The 26,652-nt window shown below is 47.4% G+C and overlaps 1 protein-coding gene and 1 long non-coding RNA gene across 6 annotated transcripts in view; one reads left to right on the plus strand and one right to left on the minus strand.

Annotated features, from left to right (window-relative positions):
• The window catches only part of Grhl2 (grainyhead like transcription factor 2), a 140,640-nt gene that overhangs the window by 19,679 nt on the left and 94,309 nt on the right, over nucleotides 1-26,652 (minus strand). For all 4 annotated transcript variants that reach the window (XM_076555871.1, XM_076555870.1, XM_076555872.1 and 1 more), the window contains exons 9-12: nucleotides 16,063-16,221; nucleotides 8,131-8,218; nucleotides 7,595-7,734; nucleotides 3,952-3,983 (exon numbers count right to left, since the gene is read on the minus strand). In XM_076555871.1, the coding sequence (XP_076411986.1) occupies nucleotides 3,952-3,983; nucleotides 7,595-7,734; nucleotides 8,131-8,218; nucleotides 16,063-16,221 (419 nt within the window). The remainder of the gene's footprint in view (nucleotides 1-3,951; nucleotides 3,984-7,594; nucleotides 7,735-8,130; nucleotides 8,219-16,062; nucleotides 16,222-26,652) is intronic.
• Nucleotides 19,508-26,652, plus strand: part of LOC121824370 (uncharacterized) — an 8,847-nt gene continuing 1,702 nt past the window's right edge. Inside the window, exons 1-3 of one of the 2 annotated variants that reach the window (XR_013046376.1) lie at nucleotides 19,508-19,911; nucleotides 20,927-21,120; nucleotides 25,950-26,652. The exon at nucleotides 25,950-26,652 is cut by the window's right edge and continues 88 nt beyond it. This is a non-coding gene — a long non-coding RNA (uncharacterized LOC121824370). The remainder of the gene's footprint in view (nucleotides 19,912-20,926; nucleotides 21,121-25,949) is intronic. The other variant, XR_006066230.2, reaches the window with a different exon arrangement.

Genomic DNA, 26,652 nt, shown 5'->3' on the forward strand with positions numbered 1-26,652 from the left:
GATGTCGGCTCTGGCAACGCCGCTGAAGACGGCACCTCCTCGGGGCTGGATGGACGCACAGGGTGGCCTCAGAGACCTGTCTGCTCTGGCAGGAACACTCACGCATGAAACAGGGCTATGTCTTGGTAAAGGTCAGACGGCCACACAGCAGGATCTGCCACCCACCCCCACCACCCACGCTCTCCACAGCCACAGGTCAAGAATTGAGGAGCCACAATGGAGGCTCATGCCTTTAATCCCAGCCTGGTCTACAGAGCGAGATCCAGGAAAGGCGCAAAACTACACAGAGAAACCCTGTCTTGGGGGAAAAAAAAACTGAGGCGACTGAACAACGGAAGCACAGTGGCTACGGTGAATGCGGAGAATTATGGGTAGGCGCTGGTTCAACCCCTGCCTTGACCACGTGCCAGGATGACTCTGAAGAAGTCTCCTGACTTCTCAAAGCCCTTTTCCTCATCGCCAAAGGCAGCTAATGGGAAATGTGAGAAAACCATGAAAAGAATGCACATACAGCGTTCGGTAGGTAGCCAAGGAATCCACACCGCAACAGCGGAGCTCCTGCCACGCACTGACACTGAAGCATCCGTGCTGCCCGCATCCCTCCATCAGACGATGGATAAAAGCACAGGACGCTGGTCTCGGAGTGGATGACTGGGCCACAACCCAGGGAGTCCTGATGGAGAGGCTGCACCAGCTGAGTCACAGGTGGGTCACAGCTTGCAAAGGACAGGCCGAAAGAGACAGCGGGGTCTGCCAGCAGGGGCAGGCACTTCCCAGTCTCCTAAGTTTCCTATGAATTTTAGCTCAGGCACATTACTAAGTGAAATGCCAAGTGCTGAGTGATCTGAGAGATAGCCTTCTACAACATCCTTGGTATAGACTCAAGAAAACGAAGCCAGGGCCCGAGAGGCCGGCCTGAGGCTTCATGTGGGTAAACAGCAGTCCAGGGGATGGACCTGGCTTCCTGAGCTCAACGCCAGCATTCTTTCATGACGCCACGCTGTCTCTTATAAAATATGTGATCGAGAGATTAGAACTCTAATCATTCCTGTTCGTTCCAGCCACTGGAATTTGATTATTTCTGTCTCAAGATAAAAGGAACAAACTAATTGTTTTTGTTTTTGAGATGGGAATTTTACCATGCGCAACAGGATGTCCTCAAACTTCTGATCCTTCTGCCTCAGCTACCTGAGTTCTGGGATTACAGGCACGAGCCACGATGCTTGGCTTTCTAATCAAACTTCAGAGAATTTACAAGTGATTTTAGAGGTTCAGTCCTGGTCAAGGTGCCAGCCCTAAGCAGCATGAGGGTCATTTCATTCATTTTCTGAGATCCTCTTCCTTTGAGATGGAAGGTGGCCAACTTTCTCTGCAAAGGGCCCAACAACAAATACTTAGGCTGCTGTTTCACCAACGAAATGACAGACAATCATTTAGATAAAGGAACTAAAGCAGACGTGTCCAGGAAGACACTCCTTGCGGAGCCTCAAGGGCACTTCGTTTCACATGTCATGTAACGTCAGTCTTCACGGGAGGTTTTTAAAATGGTAAAAGGCATCCTTAGTCTATAGACCATTCAAAACCAGGGGACTGGGGCTGGGTGTGGTGGTGCACACTTTAATCCCAGCACTCAGGAGGAAGACACAAGCAGATCTCTGTGAGTTCGAGGCCAGCCTGGTCCACATAGTGAGATCCTGTCCATCCCCTACCTGCTTCCCCTCGACACACACACACACACACACACACACACACCTGGCCCTCAGTCTGTCACTTGCCAACTTCTGCTCCAAGAATGGGGTCAACAATATCTGGTACACTTCCTTCACCAACTACAAACTGTCTTATGTAGAACGGGAGAGCCTAGGTTTATGGACAGGGAGAAAATTACCTTGGGATGTTAGTTACATGCAACTTATGCAAACAATGAGCACAAAATAGATATTCAGGAATGAATGCAATTTTAACTTGCTTTAAGAGAAAAATACAACGTCAGCTTATAAGAAGGGAGTTCCCAATATAGTAATTCATGTGGTTCTAAACGTGTTTAATCTCAAAATCAAGTTTCAGAAGGCAAAAAAAATAACAAAAACAAACAAACAAACCAAAACAGTGGTCGAGTTGGAGAGAGCAGGCTGGAGGTTAAGGCACTGGCTGCTCTTTCAGAGGACCTGGGTTGGATTCCCAGCACCCAGAGGGCAGCTCACAACCATCTGTAACTCCAGTTCCAGGGACCCAATGCTCTCTTCTGGCCCTCGTGGGCACCAGGCATGCAACTGGTACACAGACTCAGGCACAGAGGCTGAATGCCCCCCCCCCCCCCCACGGATTGTTTGTTCTTGTTTCAGTTCAGTGGTCTTCCATGAGGGAAAGGAAGACATTATTTTAACTAAGATCAGTTACAAGGAGGAACAGAAGTTTGGAAGGAAAAGGGTGATCCAGAAGGAACAAGGCTGACAGATGGAGTTCAGAGCTGTTCAACAGACACAGGACATGCTGAGATCATCTCAATTGTTAACGTATTTGGAATGAGAGACCTGCTGTGGATGATTGATTGATAAATAAAACACTGATTGGCCAGTAGCCAGGCAGGAAGTATAGGTGGGACTAGAGGGAGGAGAATTCTGGGAACAGGAAGGCTGGGGAGAGGAGAGGCTGCCAGCTGCCGCCATGAGAAGATGTTAAGATACCAGTAAGCCAGGAGCCATGTGGCAACTTATAGATTAATAGAAATGGGTTAATTTAAGATATAAGAACAGTTAGGAAGAAGCCTGCCACAGCCATACAGTTTGTAAGCAATATAAGTCTCTGTGTTTACTTGGTTGGGTCTGAGCGGCTGTGGGACTGGCGGGTGAGAGAGATTTGTCCTGACTGTGGGCAAGGCAGGAAAACTCTAGCTACAGAGACCCTGAGGAGATTTGTAAAGCACACTTTTGGGTGTGTCTGTGGGGTGTTTCCAGAAAGAATTAATTCAGTGGAGCAGACTGTATTGAACATAGGCAGTGTCATTCAGGAGACCGGAGGCCGAAATGGCACAGAAGAGGCTTTCTATAGCTAGCAGAGATGTTCTCTTCTTGTGTCCAGGCCACACAAGGGACCACTTGGAGCTCTGCCCCGCCCCCACCCCGTGTTCTGCTTGGCCACAGACCCAAATGGAATGGAGCCAGCCCATGGGGAGTTATTCCAAACCGTGAGCCAAAGGGCACTTCCCTCCGTTAAATCCTAAAGTCGAAACCACCCAGCCCTTAGAAACGACACGATGCCCTTCCTCGCGTGCAAAGAGCATTGCGTCACCAGCAGCGCGCAGAGGACGCAGAGGATGAAGGCCGCTCAACAACCCTCCCAAGGATGTGCCGTGGACGATACCACGGCCTGGAGAAGCATCATCCTGGTGCCCTTAGAACAGCATTTGTAGCTGCAAACTTCTGAGTCTATGCAGTGAGTTAAGGATAGAAAACACATTGAAGAGTTAGCTGCCCCCAGAAATCCCCCGGTGAGTGTGTGTTCTCAGCAAAGATGGAGAACGTCTTGTCCCTGTGACAGAGACACGTGGGAGACACTGGGAAACAACCTCCCATCTAAAGGCCACGGGACAGGGAGCAGGGTCTCGACCTACAGCGAAGGCTTCAGAGCTATGCTGTCTCAGGAAAGGCTCCCACACTGTCAGCTCGACCCTTGTTGGGGTCAAACTATGGGAAGCAGGAACTATCGGGGAGATCTCAGCACACCGCACTAGAGGAGATGGGCCACTTTTATTCAAAGGAGATCGTGCGAAGGAAGGGGACAGAAGGGAAAGAGAGGCCCTCACCCAGCTGCCACCCAACGGCCGCTTGGCGGTTCTAAGTCACAAGCACACGGGGAGTCCCACCTCCTGCCCAGGGTGGCCCGGGTCAGGAGGTCCATGCCCCCCCCCCCAAACATTAAGTGCTTAGAATGGAATAACTCGTGTCTCACCCTTCTCGGTCATCCTCCGGGTTGTAGTACACCTGTGGGGAAATCAGAGACACATGTGGGCCGGGAATAGCAGACATTTGATTAGCAATGCCCCCCCCACTCGTGTGTGTGTGTGTGTGTGTGTGTGTGTGTGTGTGTGTGTGTGTGTGTGTGATCTAAGGAAATACAACCTCCTCACATTCTCCCTGGGAATAATGTTTAGATTTTATAAAGTAAATTCAGAAATGTGACTATTTCTAGCTAAAGCCAGTCTGGTCTAACCAGATGACTCTGGCCCTCTGCCAGGCGCTGCTCCTGACATTAGGAAAATCCATCGGGGAGATCTAAGCGTTATTCGGAAGGCTCCATAGGTGGGCTGACTGGACACTGCGCTACCAGAGAGGGTAGACAAGAGAGCCATCCCAAGACCACAGCAACAGAGCCTGTGTTTGCTCCCCAGGGGTCTAGCTAGCCCTGGTTTCCCATCGCCTCAGAAATGCAGGGCAACAAAGAAACAAACGGCTGAGGGGCCTATTTAACATATCAAAGCAGATGCTGCCCAGTTCTCCCAGCATCCCTCAGTACCTCTTCTCAGTAGGTCCCTCACCCTAAACCCGTCCCTCCCAGGGGCGGGGCTTCCGCTTCCCTTCCCCCAGCCCGATCCCTCTGTAACTGCCATTTGGGCTGCTCTGCTCTCTGGGCCTCTTGACCAGGGATGCGTCTCTTAGTTGGTGGCTCCTCTCTTGCTCTCCCTCTCATGGTCCGGTTTAGTCAGCCGGCCATGCTCAGCATGGACTCTTCCCTCTGCCAGCTTTCTCCCTTACATCTACAATCAAAACCTTCTCCATGCTTCAGGAGCAGTGCTGTCCTCCGCCTTCTATTTCATGTTTTCATTCATTATCTATCTTCAGGCTATAAAGGTCATGTGGCAAAAGGAAGATCTCCAAGGACAATCATCTTTAGGAGAACTCAGTGACAAACACAATTAGAATAAAGAAATTGTGAAGCCTCTTGCTGGGCAGTGGTGGCACATGCAGAGACAAGAGGATCTCTGTGAGTTTGAGGCCAGCCTGGTCTACAGAGCAACATCCAGGACAGCAGGGCTACACAGAGAAACCCTGTCTCAAAAAACTAAAAAAGAAAAGAAAAGAAAACGTGGAGCCTCCTTCTGAACTGATGGAGACGAGCAGAAGGTCTGTTGTGGTAGCGTAGCGTAGTGTAGGCTCTTGCCTCGTTATTTCTAAAGCGTAACGGTGACCTTTTTGTGAATTGTATCTCTGTGCTGTGGGGACGTTTGAGTTTGGGTGGACAAGACTACCCAAGTCAGTATCGTCTTCTCTTCCAAAGCTGTCTCTGTCCCTGCCCAGCCTGGGCCTCTCAGACTCCCCACCTGCACCCTCAGAGGCTTCCCGCAGCACTGAGGGTGTCGCCAAACCCAGGCCTGGTGTAAAAAAACATAGTTACCGGAAATGCTCCAGGTTGAGTCACTCTAGCAATTAGCTTGGATATATATAAGAACTCTTTCCTCTTAGACTTTTTAAACGACTATTGCTGCATTGGATTTTGTTTCTTCTTAAACAAAAAGCCATGAATGTAAAATCTCTGTTTTCACCACCCCAAGAATCAGTGTGGCATCCTTCTGCCTCAAGGACCTCCTCAGCACCTAGCTCTCCCCAGAAAGCAACCTTTAAAAGCTCCAGCCAGCCAGTGTCCCGTCCTTCCACTATGCACAGTGGACAACAGGCTGGTCCCAGGACAGCCAAGTGTAGCTGCTGGGACCTCCAGTCAGGCTCTGTCATGCTCACTCTGAATCCAGGGCCCCAGGGAGCCCAAGGGGGCTGTGAAGGGGACTTAGGCCAAGCAGTGGCAAGCTACCAGGCTACTTTGCCTGGTGAAGACAACAAACTCTAAAGGTCACACTGCTTCCTCAGAGTCTGCCTTGGGCGTGACACTGAGGGGGGAGCGAGGCTGTTAGGCCAGCCAGGCTGGGACACTAGTCCTCTTAAATTCATTTACAGCTTTGTGTATTTCAGAGGAATTTTGCCAAGAGACTCCATCAGGCTATAAGAGTGACGTGTTACCACAGCCAGAACGATGACAGGAAACAGAACAGTTTAGCACAGTTACTGCTCTTCTGGAAGATACGGGGACCCCACACCATAGAAAGCACAGCTACATGCTTGGAAGCTTTTTAAAAAGGGGGCAGAAAATGCGCGCACACACACACACACACTTGCTGGCTGTCTTTTCTGGACAAGATACAACATTCATCCTTTCCTATGTCTTGGTTTCTACAGAACAAGGCAAGATAGAAATGTTAAAGTAATTCTTAGCAGAAATGCACCCCACAAAAAAAGTGTGAGCATATTTATCACCACATTGTATCATGAATGGAGAAACACACTCACATGTGCACATAGGCACTCATGCACACACCACAGTCCTCTCATTGTACAGCTGTTCTGTCACTACGGAAAACATTCTCCAGGGCCTGGAGAGATGCTCAGTGGTTAAGAGCACTGACTGCTCTTCCAGAGGACCCAGGTCCAAGCACCCACATGGCGGCTCACAACTGTCTGTAATTCCAGTTCCAGGGGACCCAACACCCATGGAAAAACATCAATGCACATAAAAAAAATAAAATAAAATAAAACATTCAGAAAGAGAAGGAGAAGGCAGCATGATTTCTCCTTCAGGCTGAGGTCAGTCCCAGCACTCAGAATGAGAGGTGACTTGAGTCTGTCATTACTTTTCTAGTTCTCAAAATAGCCCTTTTACCAAGGACTCTGGATTCAAAAGAAAACCCATCAAGGCAAAATTAAAATCCTGGTTAGTGTGGCCAAAAACAACTCTGGCTGACACTAAGGAACCTCTTTCTCCACAAACTTAAAGAAAAAAAAGAGAAAAAACCTTCTATTGCAGAGAGCCTGGGCATCAGTGAGCATATGAGAAGTCCTGGGCCAGTGGGCAGTTCAGCTCAGCGGCCTTGGAGCACAGGACACAGACACACTGGTACCCTGCCTTTTGTTTTTATTGAGCAATATCATCACTAGTCCTCCTGTGGATACATAGTAGCATCTGCATACTCTTCCACAAAACTAAGTCGTCGTGCTGATCTAACTATTGACCATTTATTTGGTTTCAAATCCTTCATTTCATTTGGAGATAGAACCATAGAACTTAGTTTTTTTGAAGGAAGATCTAATATATGCTTCCTTTATCCTTCAGATGAGAAATGATTTATGCACTCAGTGAGAACAATTTACTTACTAAGGAAAAAAATTGTTGACAAGATCTTTATTTTCCCCCACTGGGCTAATGTTGGAAGTTAATGGTAGTTTTACTTTTCACCACTAGGTGGCGATATGTGCCCTGATAGAGTCTGCTAGACTCAACAAAACACAACTTCTTACAGGCAGAGAGGATCAGCTTTCTCCTGCTGCTCTGTCAACAATGTTCTAATAACAGCTCACACCTTTCTTTGCCTTGGAATGTCAGTATTCTCTCCCAAGACAGACTTTTCTGTTAAAAAAAAAAAAAATCTGCTTTTTGTGCAGAATGATACCAACTTTCCTGTGCTGCTAGACCTGAGGGTGGGTTGAATTTTGTGGTCTGCTCAGCACCGGTGTGGAGGGCGGCAGGAGGATGTGAGCAGGGGTCTCACCTGTCCAGTCCTCTGCAGGTTTGCAAAGTGAACATCCGGTATGAAGAGCACGGGCTGCGAGTGCAGGTCGGGCATGGTTTTGAAGTAGGTGATATCACTCTTCTTTTGTAAAGGTATGGCGGCCAACTTCCCATCAGAGGCTGCATGGAACCACAAAGCCCATGGACACGGTTATTCTCGCCTGAGAACTCTCAGCTATCAGCAGGTCCTAGCCTGAAGCTTTCTCAGCACCTATGCTTTCAATGTGACCCCTAGACCCAAATAAACAAGAAGAATGTGGGCTTCCCGGAAGTGCTGCCTGTGGATGGAAGGCTCTTCCACTTCCTGCTGTGAGCCCTGGAGTCCTGAGTCTAAGACTTCTGTTTGCTTCCATAGGAAGGACATCACCACCCCCTCACCCCCACCCCCTCCATCTCTACTGAAAGGGCAAAGCAGGCCGCGTCTTGGGCATTTGTTTGCACCTTCCCCGGCAGCCTGCTGGCTGCAACCTCCCCTTAGCACAGTCAGTCTTGGGGTGGGGGTGGGGGGCGACTCACAGTTGTTGCACTGGGTTTGGGAGGCTTGGCCCTTCCCTTTCTTCCGGTTCTGTTTTCTTTCCTCATCTCGGATCTTTCTTTCTGCTCCCTAATAGGGAAGACAAAGAGAGACCAAGCAAGGTTGGTTCTCAGAGCATGCCAGGATGCCCACACACTCGCACGTGCACGCACACCATGAAGATGGGAAACTGAACAAGGGAAGAGGAGGCCCGGAAGCCTCGGCTCCCTCCCTGAGGTGCAACACTCAGATCTAACCCCTGGGACGCCAAACGGCCCAGACTGCCTCCTCTTCGTGTCTCATGCCTATTTCATGAACATGAGTTTCGAATCCATGTGCAAAGAACCAGGTGAGTTTTCTAGTCAGGGTCACTGATTTTTATTTTACATTAAATGTTGAGGTGTCATTGATACTTACAGGCCATGGAAATTCGTAGCAAGAGGAACAACATACATAAATATAGGTTCAGCTGCTGCAGAATACTCACCAAAACAAAGAGAAATGTTAAATGCCCCAGTAACTCCTCATTTAAATCTGCGGCTCCTCAGGGGAAGCAAGAGGTTCTCCAAAATGCGTAAGTTTGGAATGGGAAAGGGCAGCATTACTCTTTGGGTGCACACAGGGCAGTTAGCCATGTGTTAGAAGCTCTGTAGAATTTAGTATTTCATTAAAATAGATGAGGGTCTTTACTATCTGCCCACATAAATGATAACTCACTCAAGACACACCCCAGAGTTAGACATAATTCTTTTCTATTTTTTGCAAAGTCGATTTTTGTTTTATTTTTAACTACTAGTGTCATGTAAAGGTACACGCTTGTCCTGCTTAGGTTGTTGTTATTTTGTTCATTTGTTTTTGTCAACTGGACACAAGCTATGGTCATCCTGGAGAACCTCAACTGGGTCGTTTTCTTGATTGATGTGGAAAAGCCCAGGCTGCTATGGGTGGTGTCAGCGTGGGCAGGTGGTCCTGGGTGGTGTACAAAAGCAGCCTGAGCCAGCCAGTAAGCAGCTAGCAACACTTCAGGTCCTGCCTCCAGCTCGCACCCTGACTTCACTCTGATGGACCGTGACCTGGAAGTGTAAGAGGAAATAAGCCTGTTCCTCCGCACGCTGCCTCTGGTCACAGACGTTATCACAGCAGAGAAAGCTAACTCCGACAGTGGGAGCGTCTGAGAGAAAGGCTCCCCCGACTGGGGACTTGAAGACTTGGTCCCCAGCTGGTGGTGACCTTTGGGAAGGTGACGGTTTCCTGGGAGAAGTGCACCACTAAGGGTGGGCCTTGAGAGTCTATGGCCTCACCCGCTTCCAGTCCTCTCTCTGCTTCATGTCTGCCCTGGAAGACGTGATCTCTCGTCTTCCTGCTCGACTTTTATGCCTGCTGGACCCTGGAGAGCTACCTTTTCTCCTCGTCCATTAAGGAACCTGAGGTTACTGACTTTATCCTGAATGCATCCCTGAAGGATTGGGCTCTGAAGACCATGCCAGCACAGGGGCTGCTATGGGGCCCGGGTTCAAGGCTATGGTCACTACTGGGGACTAGAGTGGTCATGCTGACGTTGGTGTTACGTGGTCTAAGGAAACAGCCACTGTCATTCAAGGGGCCATCATCTTGGCCAAGTTTTCCATCACCTCCGTGTGAAGAGATACTTGGGGAAAAGATTGGCAAGCCCCACGGGATTCATGCAAGGTGACAGGCCAAAGTGGCTCTGTGCTGGGGCGTCTCTTCCCTGCCCCCAGAGGCACTGGCATCGTCTCCGCTCCTGGGCCCAAGAAGTCACTATTTATGGCTGGTGTCGATGGCTGCTACACATCAGCCAGGAGCTGCACTGCCACCCTGGGCACCTTTGCCAAGGCTACCTTTGATGCCATCTCCAAGACCTACAGCTACTGACCCCCGACCTCTGGAAAGGGACTGTGTTCAGTCTCCTTACCAGGAATTCACTGACGATCTTGTGAAAACCCACAGTAGAGTCTCCATTCAGAGGACCCAGGCTCCAGCGGTGGCCACCACATAAGTGTTTTTAACAAGAAAAATAAAGTGAATTAAGTCTGCAACTTGGGCAGGGTGGTGGTGATGCACACGCTTAATCCCAGCACTCAGGAGGCAGAGCCAGGCGGATCTCTGTGAGTTCGAGGCCAGCCTGGGCTACCAAGTGAGTTCTAGGAAAGGCGCAAAGCTACACAGAGAAACCCTGTCTTGAAACCCGCCCCCCACAAAAAAATAAGAACTTGGGGGCTAGAGAGATGGCTCAGAGGTTAAGAGCACTGACTGTTCTTCCAGAGGTCCTGAGTTCAATTCCCAGCAACCACATGGTGGCTCACAACTGTCTGTAGTGAGATGGGGTGTGCTCTTCTGACAAGCAGGCATATATGGAGGCAGAGTGTTGTAAACATAATAAATAAATACATTTTTTAAAAAAGAAGAATTTTATATGTGCAGTATATATTTCAAGAAATAAGAAAGACAATATATACTCACGGGGAACTATCACTCTCATTTCTAAACTAAAGCTGTGATTTCAGTAAGACCCAAGGAAGCATGTGCATTCAGAGAAGACAGAGAGACCTCCCTCCACTAAGACCTGCATCACTTTATATCCTAGGAATATTTGTGGTCCAAACTTTCGGAAAACATCACTTCTACACTTACAGAAGTGGGAAGAAGTCTGTTACATCCAAGAGTGCACGTCATTTGCTACAATTAATGCAATTACAGTTAACCCACATGCAAGGTCCTGAGATTCCTCTTCACATGCGTTTCTTGACATTTCTGCTCTTTAATACTGGGATATAAAGAAAACCACCAGAGATGCTATCGCTGGCTGCTTGGAATAAATAACAACCATTTACCCATCATTTGTCAACTACTTTTTCCCATATATATTCGGTATTTAAAAGAGGAACTGTTAGGAATGTGACATGTATTCTGAATGGCAAAGTGTACGTAAGTGCGATCCTTTCTGGGTTTTCATGTTTACAAAGATAGCCACAGCGTAAATGGTTTTTCCTACTGTTCTTTCCTTGCTGAAGGAACTGTTACATGCCTTCAGAAAACAAACCCTTGTGGGGAAAAGCATATACCCCCCTTCTCATCCTCTGTCACTAAAAGGCAAAATACATGAATGAAATTGTTTTTTTAATTGCCAAACAAGTGGTATAATCTATCTACCCCCTTATCTTATTAGACCAGTGGCTCTCAACCTTCACAGGGGCCGCATATCAGATATCCTGCATATCAGACATTTACATGATGATTCAAAAAAGTAGCAAAATTACACTAATGAAGTAGCAACAGAAATAATTTTCTGACCCACATGTGTGTACGGACTCACCGGGTGCCTTCTGACCCACGTGTGTGTACAGACTCACGGGGTACGCTGAGTCAAGTGGCCTCTGGGCCCTGAAGGCCACCTAACTGCCGCTCAGATCTGCAGCTGTGAGGCTGTGTCCACCCCTGTGCAGCTCTTGTGCTGTCTTCCTGTTCTCTGGACCACTTCCTCTCTGCTGTCCCTGCTCACAGGACCCATTTCTCTCTGTGCTCTATCATTGGATGTACCTTTAAGAACGGCGGGCAGGATGGAATTAGCTACCGGCCTCTTTTCCCTCATGTTCCCCATCATCTAATCTGAAGTGGCCACCAGTCCATAGCTGTCCACTCCCAGTGAGACTGCTCTGTCTTTATTACCTAACTCCGTGTGTACAAGTGTGTTGTGTGCACGTGTGCCTTAGCACACGCCGAGGTCGGGAAGCACATGGCATGTCCGCCTCTATTACTCTCCACCTTATTGCCTTGAATCAGAAGCTTGCCATTTAAGCTACACTGGCTGGCCGGGGCCTCTGGAGACCCTCATGCCTCTGCAACAATGTTGAAGTTACAGGTACATGTGTATGTCCAGCTTTTTTTTTTTTTTAAGAAGCATAAATATTTGTTTGTTACAAAGGGGTTTGTGTACAGTGTTGAAAATCTGCAACTTCTTGTTAAATTCACATTTGCGCTCTCCGTTTTAAACATTTATAATCATTATTTTATACAGATATAGATATGTAAATACAACATCCAGTTCAGGGGTCCTTCAGCATTTTCCACTTATATGTTTGTTTGTTTTTTAACATAAAAACAGGTTATAATTCCAAAGTTCAGAGTTATTTGAAACTGGAAAATATTTTCTTTGCAGAAAAAAGGAAAAATGATAACATTTCCCAATAAGCCCTTTTAAGCCAAATGATAGCTGAATTATACATATAAATATTGATTCGATTCTGGGATACAGAAGAGACCTATCTTCATCTGTTCAGAGAGCTATGTTTTACTTAAGTTGTGTAAGTGAGATTCCTATTCATCTTCCCCTTCACTGTTTGATTTACAGCAGATGTTTTTCTATAGGCTAATCCATATTCTAAAAAGATTTTAGCCTCCCCTCCAGCATATCCTTTCATCAGCTTGATATGGTACAAATACTTATCCTAATAGTGAAATCTTTCACTAAAGCTTGCCTAGTGATTTGACAAAACCCAAAACTTATTATGAGCCACAGTCACCCTAGTGTGCCCAGCTTTTTATATGGGTGCTGAGGATCCAGCTTCAGGGCCTCGTGCTCTTAGCCACTGAGCCATCTCCCTGCATCTACTCAGGCCACATGGCCACACTCCTCCCACTACTCACAGATGTATGGATAATGTGTGACCAGAGCCCATCAGCAGATACCTGTGTTTCATCTTCCATGGCTAACATTCACTGGCTGCGAGATTTCCAAAGAAGGAATATTTACTAACTTGAGGTGTTTAATCTTGTTTACATTTTATTTGAAGTTTGTGGTTGTCTATATTCTTTACACTGCAGTTAATTTGGCTAGAGATAAAATCCTTGGCCATATTTACTTTATTCTATTCAGATAACTATTTTCTCCAGACATAGTTTTACTGTTGAAATTTTTGATGATAAAAATCTCCCTATTCATTTCTTTTTTTATTTTTATAAATATTTTTATTTTATAATTAATTTAATTTTACATATCAGCCACGGATTTCCGTCCTCCCTCCTCCCACCCCCATCCCTATTCGTTTCTAATTGTCTATTTTCCTTTCTTTATTTAGAAGCTTAAAGTATAGTTTTGTGTCTTTTCAGTCTGATATCTGTTTACCTTTTTTTCCCCTCCTGAGACAGGGTCTATGTAGCTCTGGCTGTGCTGGAACACACTACATAGACCAGGCTGGCCTCAAATTCAGAGACCCGCCTGCCTCTGCCCCCCCAGTGCTGGAACAAAGGTTGTGGGCCACTCCGTCCACTAGGGGTCGCTTTCCATTGTTGTCCGGAGGCAATTTCTCTGGCATAGGGTAAACACTGTCTCAGGATCTTCTGATGTGTCCTTCTGTTCCATTCCGCTGCTCTAGAGCTGGCTGTTGTTTTTGTTGTTTTATTCTTCTCAATGATCATTGTTCTAGAACACTGGGATCATCTTTCGCTCTCTAGTCTGATGTTTTCGCTTCTCTTTCATAATTTCCTTCCGTTTCTGAAACCTTGTTTTCCCACCTGTATCTTGTTAGGACTTCACTGTCAGATTGTTCAGCCATTTGTGGCTCACACATTTCTTTTTTTGTTGTTTTTGTTTGTTTGTTTGTTTGTTGTTTTGAGTCAGGGCTTCTCTGTACAGCCCTGGCTGTCCTGGAACTTTGTAGACCAGGCTGGCCTTGAACTCAGAGATCCACCTACCTCTCTGCCTCCCAAGTGCTGGGATTAAAAGTGTGTGCCACCACAGCAAGCATTTCTATTCTTAAGGCATCTCATGTGCATGCGTCTCAAGGTGTGGCTCCCGTTGATGGCAGCTTCTCCTGTTATCTGGATTCGCTGGCTCCCTTTGAGATACTGGGCTATGTTCTCACCTGCTGGGTGGAGATAGCTCCCTGCTGTGGCCTTTCATTCAGTGTTTGTTAGGAAGTTGGTCTGATCCTAATCTCATTTACTGAAATTGGGGAGGGGGGTAATTTTCCGAGTTATTTTCGAGTAATCTAAGCAAGCCAAGACAGTTCCTCTAGCGTTAACTCTTGTGCCCCCTCTTCTGGAGTGTTCAGAGCAATATAGAAGAGCGCGTTCTTCTGTTCTTGTTTTGATTTATTTGTTGGGGTTGTTTTATGAGTGTTTAGTCTGCATGTATGTATGTATGTATGTATGTATGTGTGTGTGTGTATGTACACCACATAAGTGCCTGATGCCACAGAGCCAAAAGGGGGTGCCAGATCCCTTAGAACTGGAGTTACCAGTTGTAAAGGTGCCACACCACTGCTGGAAACTGAGTCTGAGTCCTCTGCAGGAGCAGCCAGTTGTCTTCAGCACTGAGCCAGCCCTAGCTTGTCTTTTCTGATAGTGCTACTCTGCATCTATCTTAGTTTGCTTTATATTGTTCTGATAAAGACCATGGCCAAAAGCAACCTGGAGAGGAAAGGGCTTAATGAATCTTTCAGGTGACGAGCCATCGCAGAAGGATAGGAGTCAAGGCAGGAACCAGGAAGCAGGAACTGAAGCAGAGGCCATGGAGGAGCTTGCTCACTCTGCTTTCTTACACACCCCAGAACCACCTGCCCAGGGGTAGCACCAGCCGTGGTAGGCTGGGCCCTTCCACATCAACCATCTATCAAGAAAATGCCCCACAGACTTGCACACAGGCCAATTTGCTGGAGGGATTTTCTTAATTGGGGTTTCTCTTCCCAGAAAACTCCATCTTGTGTCAAGTAGAAAAAAAAAAAAAAAAAAAAAAAAAAAAACCTACTGGAGACTGTCCCTTCCCATTTTCAGTTTTCTTCTGAGCATCTCTCTCCTGGCTACCTCCGTGCTCTCTCTCCAGGAGTTGATTTTACTCTCACCAGATTTCTGAGACCACGGTTTCTCCCTGGAACACAACTTCACTCACTGTAACTTCTCATGGCAAACAACACCACCACGTTCAGTCTGTTTGCACACACCCACTCGGCCTGGTCTCACCCTTCGGTGCTTTGCAGAGTGCCTGGGCAACCGCTCTTTGGTGAAGCAGCTCCATCATCACTCTCCCCCACAGAAGCTGGTGTCACACAGGTCTTCAAATGGTCCTCACTACACCACACTCGTCCTTACGCTTGTGACAATCTTCTTGTATCCAACCTTCCGAGTTTAAACTGTATCATTTTAACTCTTCGGTCTCTTTTATAGTGCGATCATGGAGATGAAAGCACTGTGCTGAGTGCATAAGAACTGATGGATTTATCTTGCAGGTGTGATTTCTGTTTCCAAAAATTCTAGGTGAGGGCCCATGCAACACATCAAATGTCGAAGATTACACTGGTAAATTCTAGAACAGCAGCTACACTCTGGGAAAGTTCTGGATCTGTCATTTCAGCTGTGTATTCAGACCAGAGCACAGCATGCCACAAACTGAACGTGAGCTCCTCCCGTTCCACCCGCAGACAGCTCCTGTCGGAGGTGAAGCCTTTTCCACTGGTGACATCATGAGGCTCGTCCTTGATGATTCTAACAAAGACTCACAGGAGAGCTCTTCTCTCTGTCCCATGTGAGGACAAGGTAGGAAGGTGGCAGCCAGTAAGACGACGCTCACAGGGACTGAACGCCTGGGTCTTAGGCTTCAAACCCCCGGAGCTGTGAAGAGTAAGCTTCTTCCTACTGCTCTCCCCACCCAGGCTGTGGTGTTGGGTTTTAGCGACCTGAGAACTGAGCCGTAGGGCAATGGCGGAATGGTAGGCTGAGAAGACCAGCAGCCGAATCAGGGCAGAGGGCTGGTGACTCCTTAGATGTCTAACAGGACTCGGGAGTGAAAGACCACAACATCCACGTGTTTGAGAAACGATTCTTTAGACACCACCAGACAAGAAAAAGTGACGAGAGGAATGTCATCAAAAACAACATCTAGTCGTGACAACAGTACCTTTCTGACAAACTGCGCTCACCTTGTCGCAGAAGACCTTGATCTGGCAGTACGCTCTGTGGATGGGTTTATTGCTGCGGTTATTGTAACTGTATGTGTCGATCTGAATCATCAGAGGAAGGCCTTTCACGCCCTTTTGGGAGGAGAAATCTGTACTCAAGCAGTTCACGGTGATGAAAATCTGAAGGAGGGAGAAAAACAAGAAGTTCACAAACTGCCATACAGAGGAGCTCCTGAGAGACATGGGCAGATGTGCAAAGCCACGTCCTAGAGGAAACCATCAGGACACGTGACAGATACCCAATACTTCCCCACAGAAACCTGCTGAATGCGCAAATGTATGTATCACATGGCTATAAACTTCTTTTCCCAAGACAGGGTTTCCCTGTATAGCCTTGGCTGTCTTGAAACTCTCTGTAGACCAGGCTGGTCTCAAACTCAGAGTTCCACCTGCCTCTGCCTCCCAGTGCTGGGATTAAAGGTGTGCTGAGCAAGAAAGGTAATCTTAAAAATTAAAAGAACAGGGCTGGAGAGATGGCTAAGCAGTAAGAGCATCAATTGCCCTCCCAGAGGTCCTGAGTTCAATTCCCAGCAACCACATGGCGGCTCACAACCATCTGTGATGGGATCAGATTCCTTATTCTGGTGTACATATAAAATATATGAATAAATAAATCTTAAAAAGAAAAAAATTAAAAGAACAAGAAACCAGGTGGTGGTGGGGCACACTTTTAATCCTAGCACTGGGAGGCAGACGCAGGTGGTTCTCTGGGTTCAAGGCCAGCCTGGTCTCCAGAGTGAGTTCCAGGACAGCCAGGGCTACACAGAGAAACCCTGTATCAAAATAAACAAACAAACAAACTAATTAATTAATTAATACACTGACCATAAACTTCTAAATAATTTGCTTCCATAGTTGACCTTGAAATAGTTTAAATGACCTTTTAGAAAGTTGGTCAGATGGGGTTGGGAATGTAGCTCAGTGGTAGAGCGCTTGCCTAGCAAGCACAAGGCCCTGGGTTTGGTCCCCAGCTCCAGGGGAAAAAAAAAGCAAAAAGAAAGAAAGAAAGTTGGTCAGCAAAGCCTTACTCTCCTAGCCATAAATGAGTTAGGTAGCACACTGTTTTCTCAGCTGGAGCTGGAGAGATGGCCCAGCAGTTAAGAACACTGGCTGCTCTTGCAGGGGACCTGGGTTTGGTTCCCAGGACCCCCGTGATGGCTCACGATTGTTGTAACTACAGTTCTAGAGGATCTGACACCATCTTCTGGCCTCTTATTAGCCGGAAGTGTGGCACACACCTGTAATCCCAGTCTCCTGTGTACACATGGCATGCATACCCAGGCACACACATACAAATTAAATTAGCTAATTGATTTTAAAAGTTATCACTTCTAATAGCATAACTTTCCCTAGCCCTGATCTGCAAGATAAAAAAAATTAAAGGTTAAATCAGGAAAACTACTACTTTTGTAATGCAATAGCACTGAAACCTGGTTCTGTTTATATAAAACTTCCTTCCTTAACTGTGAAGCAGGGGGTCTGGAATAATTTATTATTTAATATTACTGGCACCTAATACAATGCCTAGCAAAGGACACTCACTTGCAGCAAGCACACCAGATTGAGAGTCAGAAGCCATGGCTTCAGCCCCTGCTCCAGCATTAACCAGTTAAGGGACCTGAGACAAGGCACTCAACGTTTTTAGCTTTCACTGTTCGCCGAAGGCCGGAAATGAAAGGGGATTAAATGAAGTAACTGCAGCATGGCCAGCCTCCAGTTAGCTGGAAGAGGTGGCACAAACCTGAGAGAGAGAGAGAGAGAGAGAGAGAGAGAGAGAGAGAGAGAGAGAGAGAGAGAGAAATCCTCATCTTACAGCATGTAAGAAAGACAGTAGAAACCTTCAAACAAAAAACAATAAGCAATAGGCATGCCGTGAGCCCAACAGGCTAGAAACCCTAGTCAGTGCTTAAGGGTTCCATGTGATTGACAGAACAAGTAGACGAAGTTTTACTGTGAAGGGCTGATAGAGACAGGGCGTGGGTGTGAATGACGAGCTAAACAGGCTGAAATGACCTCATTCCACACAACGGGTCACAGTCAAAAGATGCCGTTTGTCACAGTTTGGATTGGTCTCTATGCTTTGAAGGTTGTAGCCAGCCCCTGGCTCTTGGCATGCTCTCTGCCTCCCGGGCCACGCTGATGTGAACAGCCCGTCACATGCTCCTGCCATGATGTCACCTGTCACATGATGCCTCCCAGCCACAACGGACTGAAGCCGTCCTTCCGAAACTCAGAGAAGAGAGAGAAACCAAACCCTCTCTCTCTCCCAGGAAGCTGTTTCCTCAAGTATTCTTCTGGTCATGGTGACACACTGGTTTTAAGGGGATTCTCAGCAGGGCTACACAAGGCACATAAATTGTTATGCATAACATAACACAACTTTTCAAAAGTTTTCTCCCCTGGCCTTTTGCTGGACTTCAAACCTAGACATCTTGTGCCCTGCCTAGGGTTGTCCTGCAAGACGACCAAGGCCTTAGACTTCTTCTTAGCATCACTGCTGTTTGAAGCCTCACGGGCTTGTGTAATTTACACCAGCTGGCATCTAATTTCCAGTGCTCCACCTCTTTACACATCCTATCTTTTTGTCTGTGGCCTCCTCCTTGTAATCTTAGGTGCATTAGTAAGTCACCAGGACAGGTGACAAGTTTCAATAATGTGCTAATTACAACAACGGCCTGCTGTGCCACAGGCTGGGCCTTCCCAGCCACCACCTAAAAAAACAAGTACTCTAGACCTTTTCTGTCTCATCGAGAGAAAAGATCTAGAGAGAGCTAATGGGCAGGTGCCTTGAGGGACATTGGATTTGCGTTTCCCTGTTTCTTTGGTTTTGAGACAGGGTCCTCCTCTGTAACCCAAGGTCACTTAGAACTTGGGACTCACTGTTTAGACCAGGCGGGTGTTAAACTTGGAGTGATCCTCTCGATTAAGCCTCTCTAGAGCTGGGATTACAGGTATGAGCAGCCACCATGCCCAACAAGAATGAATAAATTTTAGCTCCTTTACACACAAACACAGGCACACACAAAATGGCCCACGCACACTCATGTGCACACACACAGACACATACATACATACATACATACATACATACAGACACACACACACACACACACACACACGCACGCACAAAGGGGAACGATAACTGTATAAGGAAATAAATATGTTGATTTCCTTACCTTATTCTTTATACGGACCCCGTAAGATCATGTTATATATCTTAAAATACAGCAAAAGATACTTTAACATATATTCATTCCACTCATTTATTCTTTCCGTTCATTTATTCCATCTATAAGAATCCGTGGAAACACACGATAGATCGAAATCTATGTTTGGACAGAAGCCAAGTCTACCTCATAGAGCTAACAATGGGGGGTACGGGGGGGGGCCCCGGGGCAGAGACACTCAGCAATGACCATCATACAGCAGTCCAAGAGAGGTATGAGCGGAGCCCCAGGCACACAGCATGAAGTCCTTAGCCTAGTGAAATATGAGCCACAGGAACACAGGCTTGAGCAGGAGCCTCATGACTTCTAAGGAAGGGGGTGCGGGGGACCAGCTGAAGATACAAATGCCTGAGTGGTGGGGACTCCTAAGAAAGGCTATGGTAGACAGGATGCTTCCAGGGCATGTTGTCCTGAACAGTCACAGTAACAGAAAACGCTTGGAGAGTCCGTAAACGGCCGAGAAATTTTATTTAACATTCGTTCGAGCAGCCAGTGTTCTCCAAAGTCTTGAGTTTCTGAGGCTGTGGGAGCACAAACACACACGCTGTGGGCCCTGTAACCACAGAAGACGGGGTGAGGTGAGGTAAGGGATGACGTGCCGGTGCCTTAAAGATTACAATAGCTCCATTGACCATTGATCTGCAGATCAGGAAAGAGGTGTCCTTTCCCAGGGACACTTGACTTCTTTTACTGCTGGCAATGTGATGATCTTGGCCAGAATGCAGTTTTGTGTCCGCAAATTAGATGTTCACTCTGTTGAACCGTGTGGTTGTCCCTAATTCTGGCTGTGCACTTCACAGAGATCTTCCTGGTGCTGACTGTAATCCTGGGTACCTCAATCCTGACTGGTTTTGTTCCCACTCCATCAAAAGGTCTACCTAATAGAAGAGAAACTAATGTTCAGGTAGATATTTCCTACATGACTGGGCTTTGTTGATGGCTGACTCACTGACTTACATGCCCGTCATTCACTGTGGGTCTATGTGATAGGTAGAAAGAAACGCTGATTATGGTCTGTCAGCTCCAAGTCTAAGAGAGCTAGAGCAATAGATCATGAGTATTTACACTTAAGCAGCCTGGTCATCTGCAGCCAATGAGATGCTCACTGGCAATGTACTCCAATGGACTCAATCGTCCTTGGAGGAGCTATAAAAGTCAGTCACCCAGGACACAAGGTCCTTAAGAGCCAATTGAGTTCCATGGGGAGACATTTAGACTCAGTGCTCTTAAAATAGAAAGGGTCTCCACAGAAGGCCAGTGTGGCTGAGATTCAAGGCATCCTGAACCCATAAAAGGGAAAGCCAGGAGTCTGTCTTCTGTGCAGCCCAGCGCTGGATCTCCAGTCATTGGAGCAGGCAGGACGCTGTGCTCGGGTCAGCACCCAACGCTCCGCTCAGCACCTGCTTCCTTCTCCTGCTGATTAACCCCATGGAAAGCAGCTGGCAATGCCCGATGGCATCCATCTTAGCCTGGCTGCACCACACTCAAAATCCAAGTGGTTGAACTTTAACCACAGAGGGGGCGGGGAGCATGGAAGGCCTTGGAACTGATAAGCATCCGTTTGTTTCTTTCATCTTGCAAACCCAACCATGTCCCAGCTCCATGGGCAGCAGGCAAGCAGGAGAGCAACTCTCTCAGAAGTTTACCCACAAGGAACGGGGTGTAAATGTGGAGAGAAGTCTGAGGAGGACAAGGGATGACTTCACCCACTGAACGTTCATCCACATGTCAAGCACTGAAAGTTCTTTCTAGCTTCAGCAGGAGCTAACGATGCAGAGAGCAGATGGAGCAGGTAAATAACCGACAGACCTCTGAGCTAGACACGCAACAATGTGAGGCCCTGCTTCCACACAGCACTTCCCAACCCCCTTCTAATCATACAAACGCACGCTTCCTTCTTCAGGAAAACTAGTTAGACCATGTGCATTCAGGCAAGTGACAGAGAGCCTTTCAATTTCCGCACATGCTCAGAGTGAATCAGATAACTTCTGAATGTGCCTAGACACCTTTCCATGAAAGCAGTCTAACAGCATGCGACTTTTAAAAATAAAACCATTTGTCTCGTGTGAATGACAATTCCTGCTTTGTGACTTCTCACACAGAAGCAACTCTGCAGAGGTCTCAAAAGTCAGCTGGGCACCAAGCATGTCGGGAGGTTTATTAAAATGAACACACTCCAGGGAGCTTCAGAACCATTGTTAACCTCCGCTGTGTTTCTGGGGTTTTCCAGTAAAACAACTGACCCTACCTTTAACTGATTTAGAAAGCAATTTCAAATTTAAAACTAAAGCCTCTCTCTGGTTAAAGGCTATTTATATTATTTATGCATTTCCTAATACTCTGGATCCTAAAGAAGTCATCTAAGGAAGCACACAGGCATTAGCCCCAAAGACACAGGCACAGGGTGGACACCGAGAGAATAGGTTTAACGGCAGAACCCACACGCCTTTCAAAATCGATATGTAAATACGTGAGTGCTGTTGCTATTCTCCTCCTCTGCTCTCTTCCTGCGGCCTCCTCCTCCTCTCCCCCTCCTCCTCTCCCTCCTCCTCCTCTCCCTCCTCCTCTTCTTCCCCTAGACAGGGTCTCACTATGTGGCCCTAGCTGTTCTGGAACACACTATGTGGACCTGGCCTGAACTCACAGAGATCCCCTGCCTCTGCCTCCCAAGTGCTGGAATTAGCTCTTGCCTCTTACTAAACACCTTAATAACTTCTGAACATTTTGTCGTATTTCATCCACTCTGGTAATATTGTTCTTAAGTGAAGATGGAATAACAATTTGAGACAGGCAAAAAGTCAGAGTAAATTCTAGTACAATGTCAGAGAACCAAGTGGAGAAATAATAAAAATGTGAGGTGTCGAACCTGGATGTCATTCATTCCCTTCACATTATGATTCATCCAACAGTTATTAAATGTCGTCCTTCTGTGCTGGCATCGTGCTGAGGTGAGGACAGCAAGCCCAGAGCTGTCCACACACCTGCTCTCAGGGAGCTTGCAGTTTTGTTCAGGATTTCCTGAAACCTCCGGGTGTACAGCATTTGTAGACATGATTACTGTATTTCTCTATTTTTTTGTTTTACCTTTCATTCCTGCGATGCATTTCTTTCCTGCATATGCAGTTGGCATCTCTGAATCCACACTCTCCGATCCCACCAGGGCGGCTTTCCTATTTGTCCACCGCCCGTAGGTTTGGATTGTTGTTCCCCAGCACACAAAATCTGGTCCGTCTCGGGGCCACTGCTCGCCACTGTCTGTCCAGACCCTCACAGGAGCAGCCTCCTCTTCAGATCTTGGCTCAAGGCTAACTCCTCAGACAGGCCAGCTATACCTCCCCACCCAGAGTCACTTTCCTCGCCCCCAACGAGACCCATGCTCTATCAAGTTTCTCTTTTCTGTTTTCTTCATACAGGTAGTATTTGAATTTAATCTGCTGTTTGTTGTTCAGCATTTAATGACCTGTGTGCTCCGTGGTGGCGAAAAGCCCGTAAGAAGGGCTCTTTGTCTGCCTCAAGTTAGCTGCTTTGTGCCAGGCTCAGGTTCCTCAGCAAATATTTACTCAATGAGTTAAGGGAACATAAATTGTTTTTCCAAATATGCTTTTTCCTTTTTATGCATGATCTTGCTTTCATAAATAATAACGCCTAGAGGCCAAGGCTGACAAGGCTGACATAAGCAACTGAAGTTGTCAGGGTCATAGAGTGGGTCAGCTGCTCTGACTGGATGTATTCTCCGAAGACATCTGTCTGACCACTTGTCTGTGTGCCCATCTATCTACCTATGGACTGAAGTATCAGCACACCTAAGTCAAGCACCAACTCCATATTTATCATGATTGTCTGTCTGTCTATCCATCTAACTGCGTCCTTATCCACACATGCTTACAACCTCTGGAAGAGCTGCAGAAGGATGTGTGGCAAACACGGAGCACCTGTAACAGCAGCCTCACTCCCAGGGAGAAAAAGCATCGCTCACTCCCAGTTCTAGTCAGTGTTACAGAGCAAGCAGAGCTGGACCCCCAGACCATACTTGCCGTGAGAATTGAGAAGGAAAGAGCTTACCTGGGAAGTCCCTCTGTAGGAACCATGGGATAAGAGAGAGACAAACAGTGAAGGGGGCAGAGGGGCAGGATGTCTACGGTGGAGGACGGGAAAGACCTGAGGGGACAGGGCTGTGGAGAGACACAGCAGTTCATTCAGTCAGGAACGGAGCTGCCCAGGGCCACGTGTGTGTCACGGGCCAAGCGGGACAAGGAGAGCTGAGCCACAGAAGAAGTTGGAGGCCCGGGAGAGACTGAGAAAAGCCACGGGGTTTGGCAGTGGGAGGGACCACACCCCTTCCAGAGTAGGTAAAAATAGAGGACTCCCCTGGGCCAGGCAGGCTGGTAGTTGAGAGGACACAGGCCCAGCAGAGAGCAAGAAGCATTCACTCAAGAGGCCTAGAGTAGACGGGCTTCCAAGGTGAGGTCTCCAAAGCAGGCATTGAGTAGGACTGACCTACCGTGGAAGGTTCTCCGAAAAAAGCCAGCTCTCTCTCTCTCTCACTTTCTCTACAGTGGAGAGCAAGATGAAATTCACAAACAGGAGAAGGGACGAAAGGGAGGGAGGTAGGGAGGGAGGGGGGAGGGAGGTAGGTAGGTAGGTAGGGAGGGAGGGAGGGAGGGAGGGAGGGAGGGGGGAGGGAGGGAGGGAGGGAGGGGAGAAAGGCTCCCTCAGTCAGCCCTCCTGCATTCAGACCCTGTCTTCTAAGCAGCTCCAACCAGCCCTACCTTGGTGCTGTCGTATTTAAATGAGGTCCCACTTTCAAACTGCAAAGGGCTCTGTAGAAAATCTAAGGAGATGCCTCAGCATGCAGGAGCACAGTGCCGCCCACAGCCAGCCTCTGGTGCTCATCTCTGTAACTGCACATCCTCACACCCAGGGCACAGTCAGACCACCCCTGCCCACCGGCCGGGTAGCCCCCTCTGCACCACAGGGCCCCCTCAAGCCCTTTCCCACAGGACACTACCTCCTCCTGGCCAGATCCCTCAGCAAGTTTGTGAAGCCAGCCTCGGAAGACTCCAATGTGGATCAGTTTATGTATGAGTCTCATTAATTGAACAAACATTAAATCGAGGTCAACTTATTCTTAAAACATCAAATCTACTTCTCCACAGAATTTTGCTGGAGAGCTATCTAGGTCAGAAGCCTCCAGTAGTCTTCAAATGGCCCCATGCAGCTCTGCCATCCCAGCAGATCTGGTATAGCAGCACACTGGAATGAGTTGACAGGCCACGTCAGGCAGTGACAAGCTCCTGTCGTGAGAATTTAAATGCAGACTGAAAGATTCATTCACTCAACATCTTCGTGGTTTTGTTTCCTTGTCTTCTCTCTCTCCCCATCTCACTCTTTCTGGAAGGGCCTCGTGTATCCCTGGTTTGTGTGATGCAGGAGATCAAAACCAGGGCTTTGTACATGCTAGGCAAGCAGCTCTTAAAACTTAGGTTTGTAATGCTTGAATCCTATATGAAATTCAGAAGGCTCCCCAGTTAAGCGTTTCAACATGCTATGCAAATCCATGTCCTGTTTTGCGAGTGGCAGCATAGAATACACACAGTCCTGATTCTCGCTTTTCCTACTAATTCTGTTTTTTAAAAATACAGCAAATATTTACTCAATGAGTTAAGGGAACATAAATTGTTTTTCCAAATATGCTGTTTCCAGCTATTCATTTAGAAGCAGTGCCACCATATATGGTCCATTGCTTATTATAAATTAAACTGCATCTTTCTGTGTAGGTTTGCGCACAAATGCACACACACAGGAATATGAACTCAACACTGAATTTGCTTTCTTCAGCTGAAAGCCTTTCTCGGTAGCATCTTTACAGGCACAAGTTTTCAAATCTGAGTTCCCTTCAGTCACTAGGAAGTCTTATTAAAACTTTTGTCTGTGGGCTCAACTCCCAAAGTCCCCAGCTCAGCCAGAGGTGAGGTCCAAGCGTGTGTCCTAACAGTTCCCCCAACTCATTTGGCTTCCTCGGCTGGCTCCTCCTGCTCCTGCTCGGCTTTCCGGCTTCCCAATGTTGTCCGCAGCCTCCCTACTCTGCCCGGGCCAGCCTTTGCTCACTTCCCTACCGTCCACCACAGCTGAGCTGTATCAATCCATCCTTACAAAAACCTCTGTTGTCTTCTGGGCTCCACGGACCCTGCCCTGAGTCTTCCGACCTCTGAGCATCCCTTCTCCACCTGACATGCCTATCTTTCTAACCCTGAGGCATAGCAGATCACTCGCCCTTCACATCTTCCCTGATCCCACAGAAAGGGCATCCTCTGTCTACATGCAGAAGTAGAGTGACGACGTGCCTGACAAGAAGGGGGGGTAGAGAAAAATCTGGAACAATATTAGCAGTGAGTTGATCTAGGTTTAGGGTGTGTGTCATTAACCACATTATTCTAATTTCTCATCTAAATGTTTAAAATGAAAAGAAAAGAAAGAGCCAAGCACAGTGGGGCCTGCCTGCAGTCCCAGTGCTGGAGACAGAGGCAGGGGTACGAGAAGTTCATCTTAGCTCCAGGCCCGCCCTAATGTCTCTGACAGCATGACCTGTGTCTGGCCATGAACCCCATCCTCCCAAACCAGGACCTCAAGTGCTGCCTCAAAGAAACCAGTCAGCGTGAGTGGAGATGTCCCTCCAAGATCCTCCCAACAGAGAGAGAGCAGTACTGTGTAGGGGAGGGTCCCACTCAATCCAGGTGTGGAATCTTGGCTTTATCATTTACGCATTGGCTGTGTTACCAAGGTAAGCTAGCTAACTTCAAATCACCTGTTAGTTAGATGAAAAATGTCACCTGCTTAGAAACACGAATAATTGGATAATATATATTAAGGCCGGGCATGGCAAGGTGCCTGAGAGCTCGTAAATTGCTGAACAAATATCAGTCAGTCACTGTGCACACAAGCACACACCATTATGTCATGAAATCCAAGTGTGTAATCCAATCCTCTGCATAGCACAATAGCTCATAGCCGTTAGGTTCAGGGCCATAAGCAGAATGCATGGCAGAAACCATGGCTACTCCAGACTGTGACAAAAGATCAACTGATATCTTCAGCGAGATGCCATCCAGAGATTAGGCCTTGTTCACAAGCATTAGCTCCAGCCTCCTAGCTTTTCCCGTCAGCCCTTACCTTATAAAAGGGGAACAAAGGTACGGCTTTGTTTAGGTTCAATACCAAAGACTCCAGCAAATGTTTACCTTTCCCTTTTAAAGCTCCCTCCACCCACGCCACGCCCCAGCAAACACATAAAAACGCCATTTGCCCTGCTTGGCAGTGTGTAACT

This window comes from Peromyscus maniculatus, chromosome 20, assembly GCF_049852395.1.
Source record: "Peromyscus maniculatus bairdii isolate BWxNUB_F1_BW_parent chromosome 20, HU_Pman_BW_mat_3.1, whole genome shotgun sequence".
Taxonomy (NCBI): domain Eukaryota; kingdom Metazoa; phylum Chordata; class Mammalia; order Rodentia; family Cricetidae; genus Peromyscus; species Peromyscus maniculatus.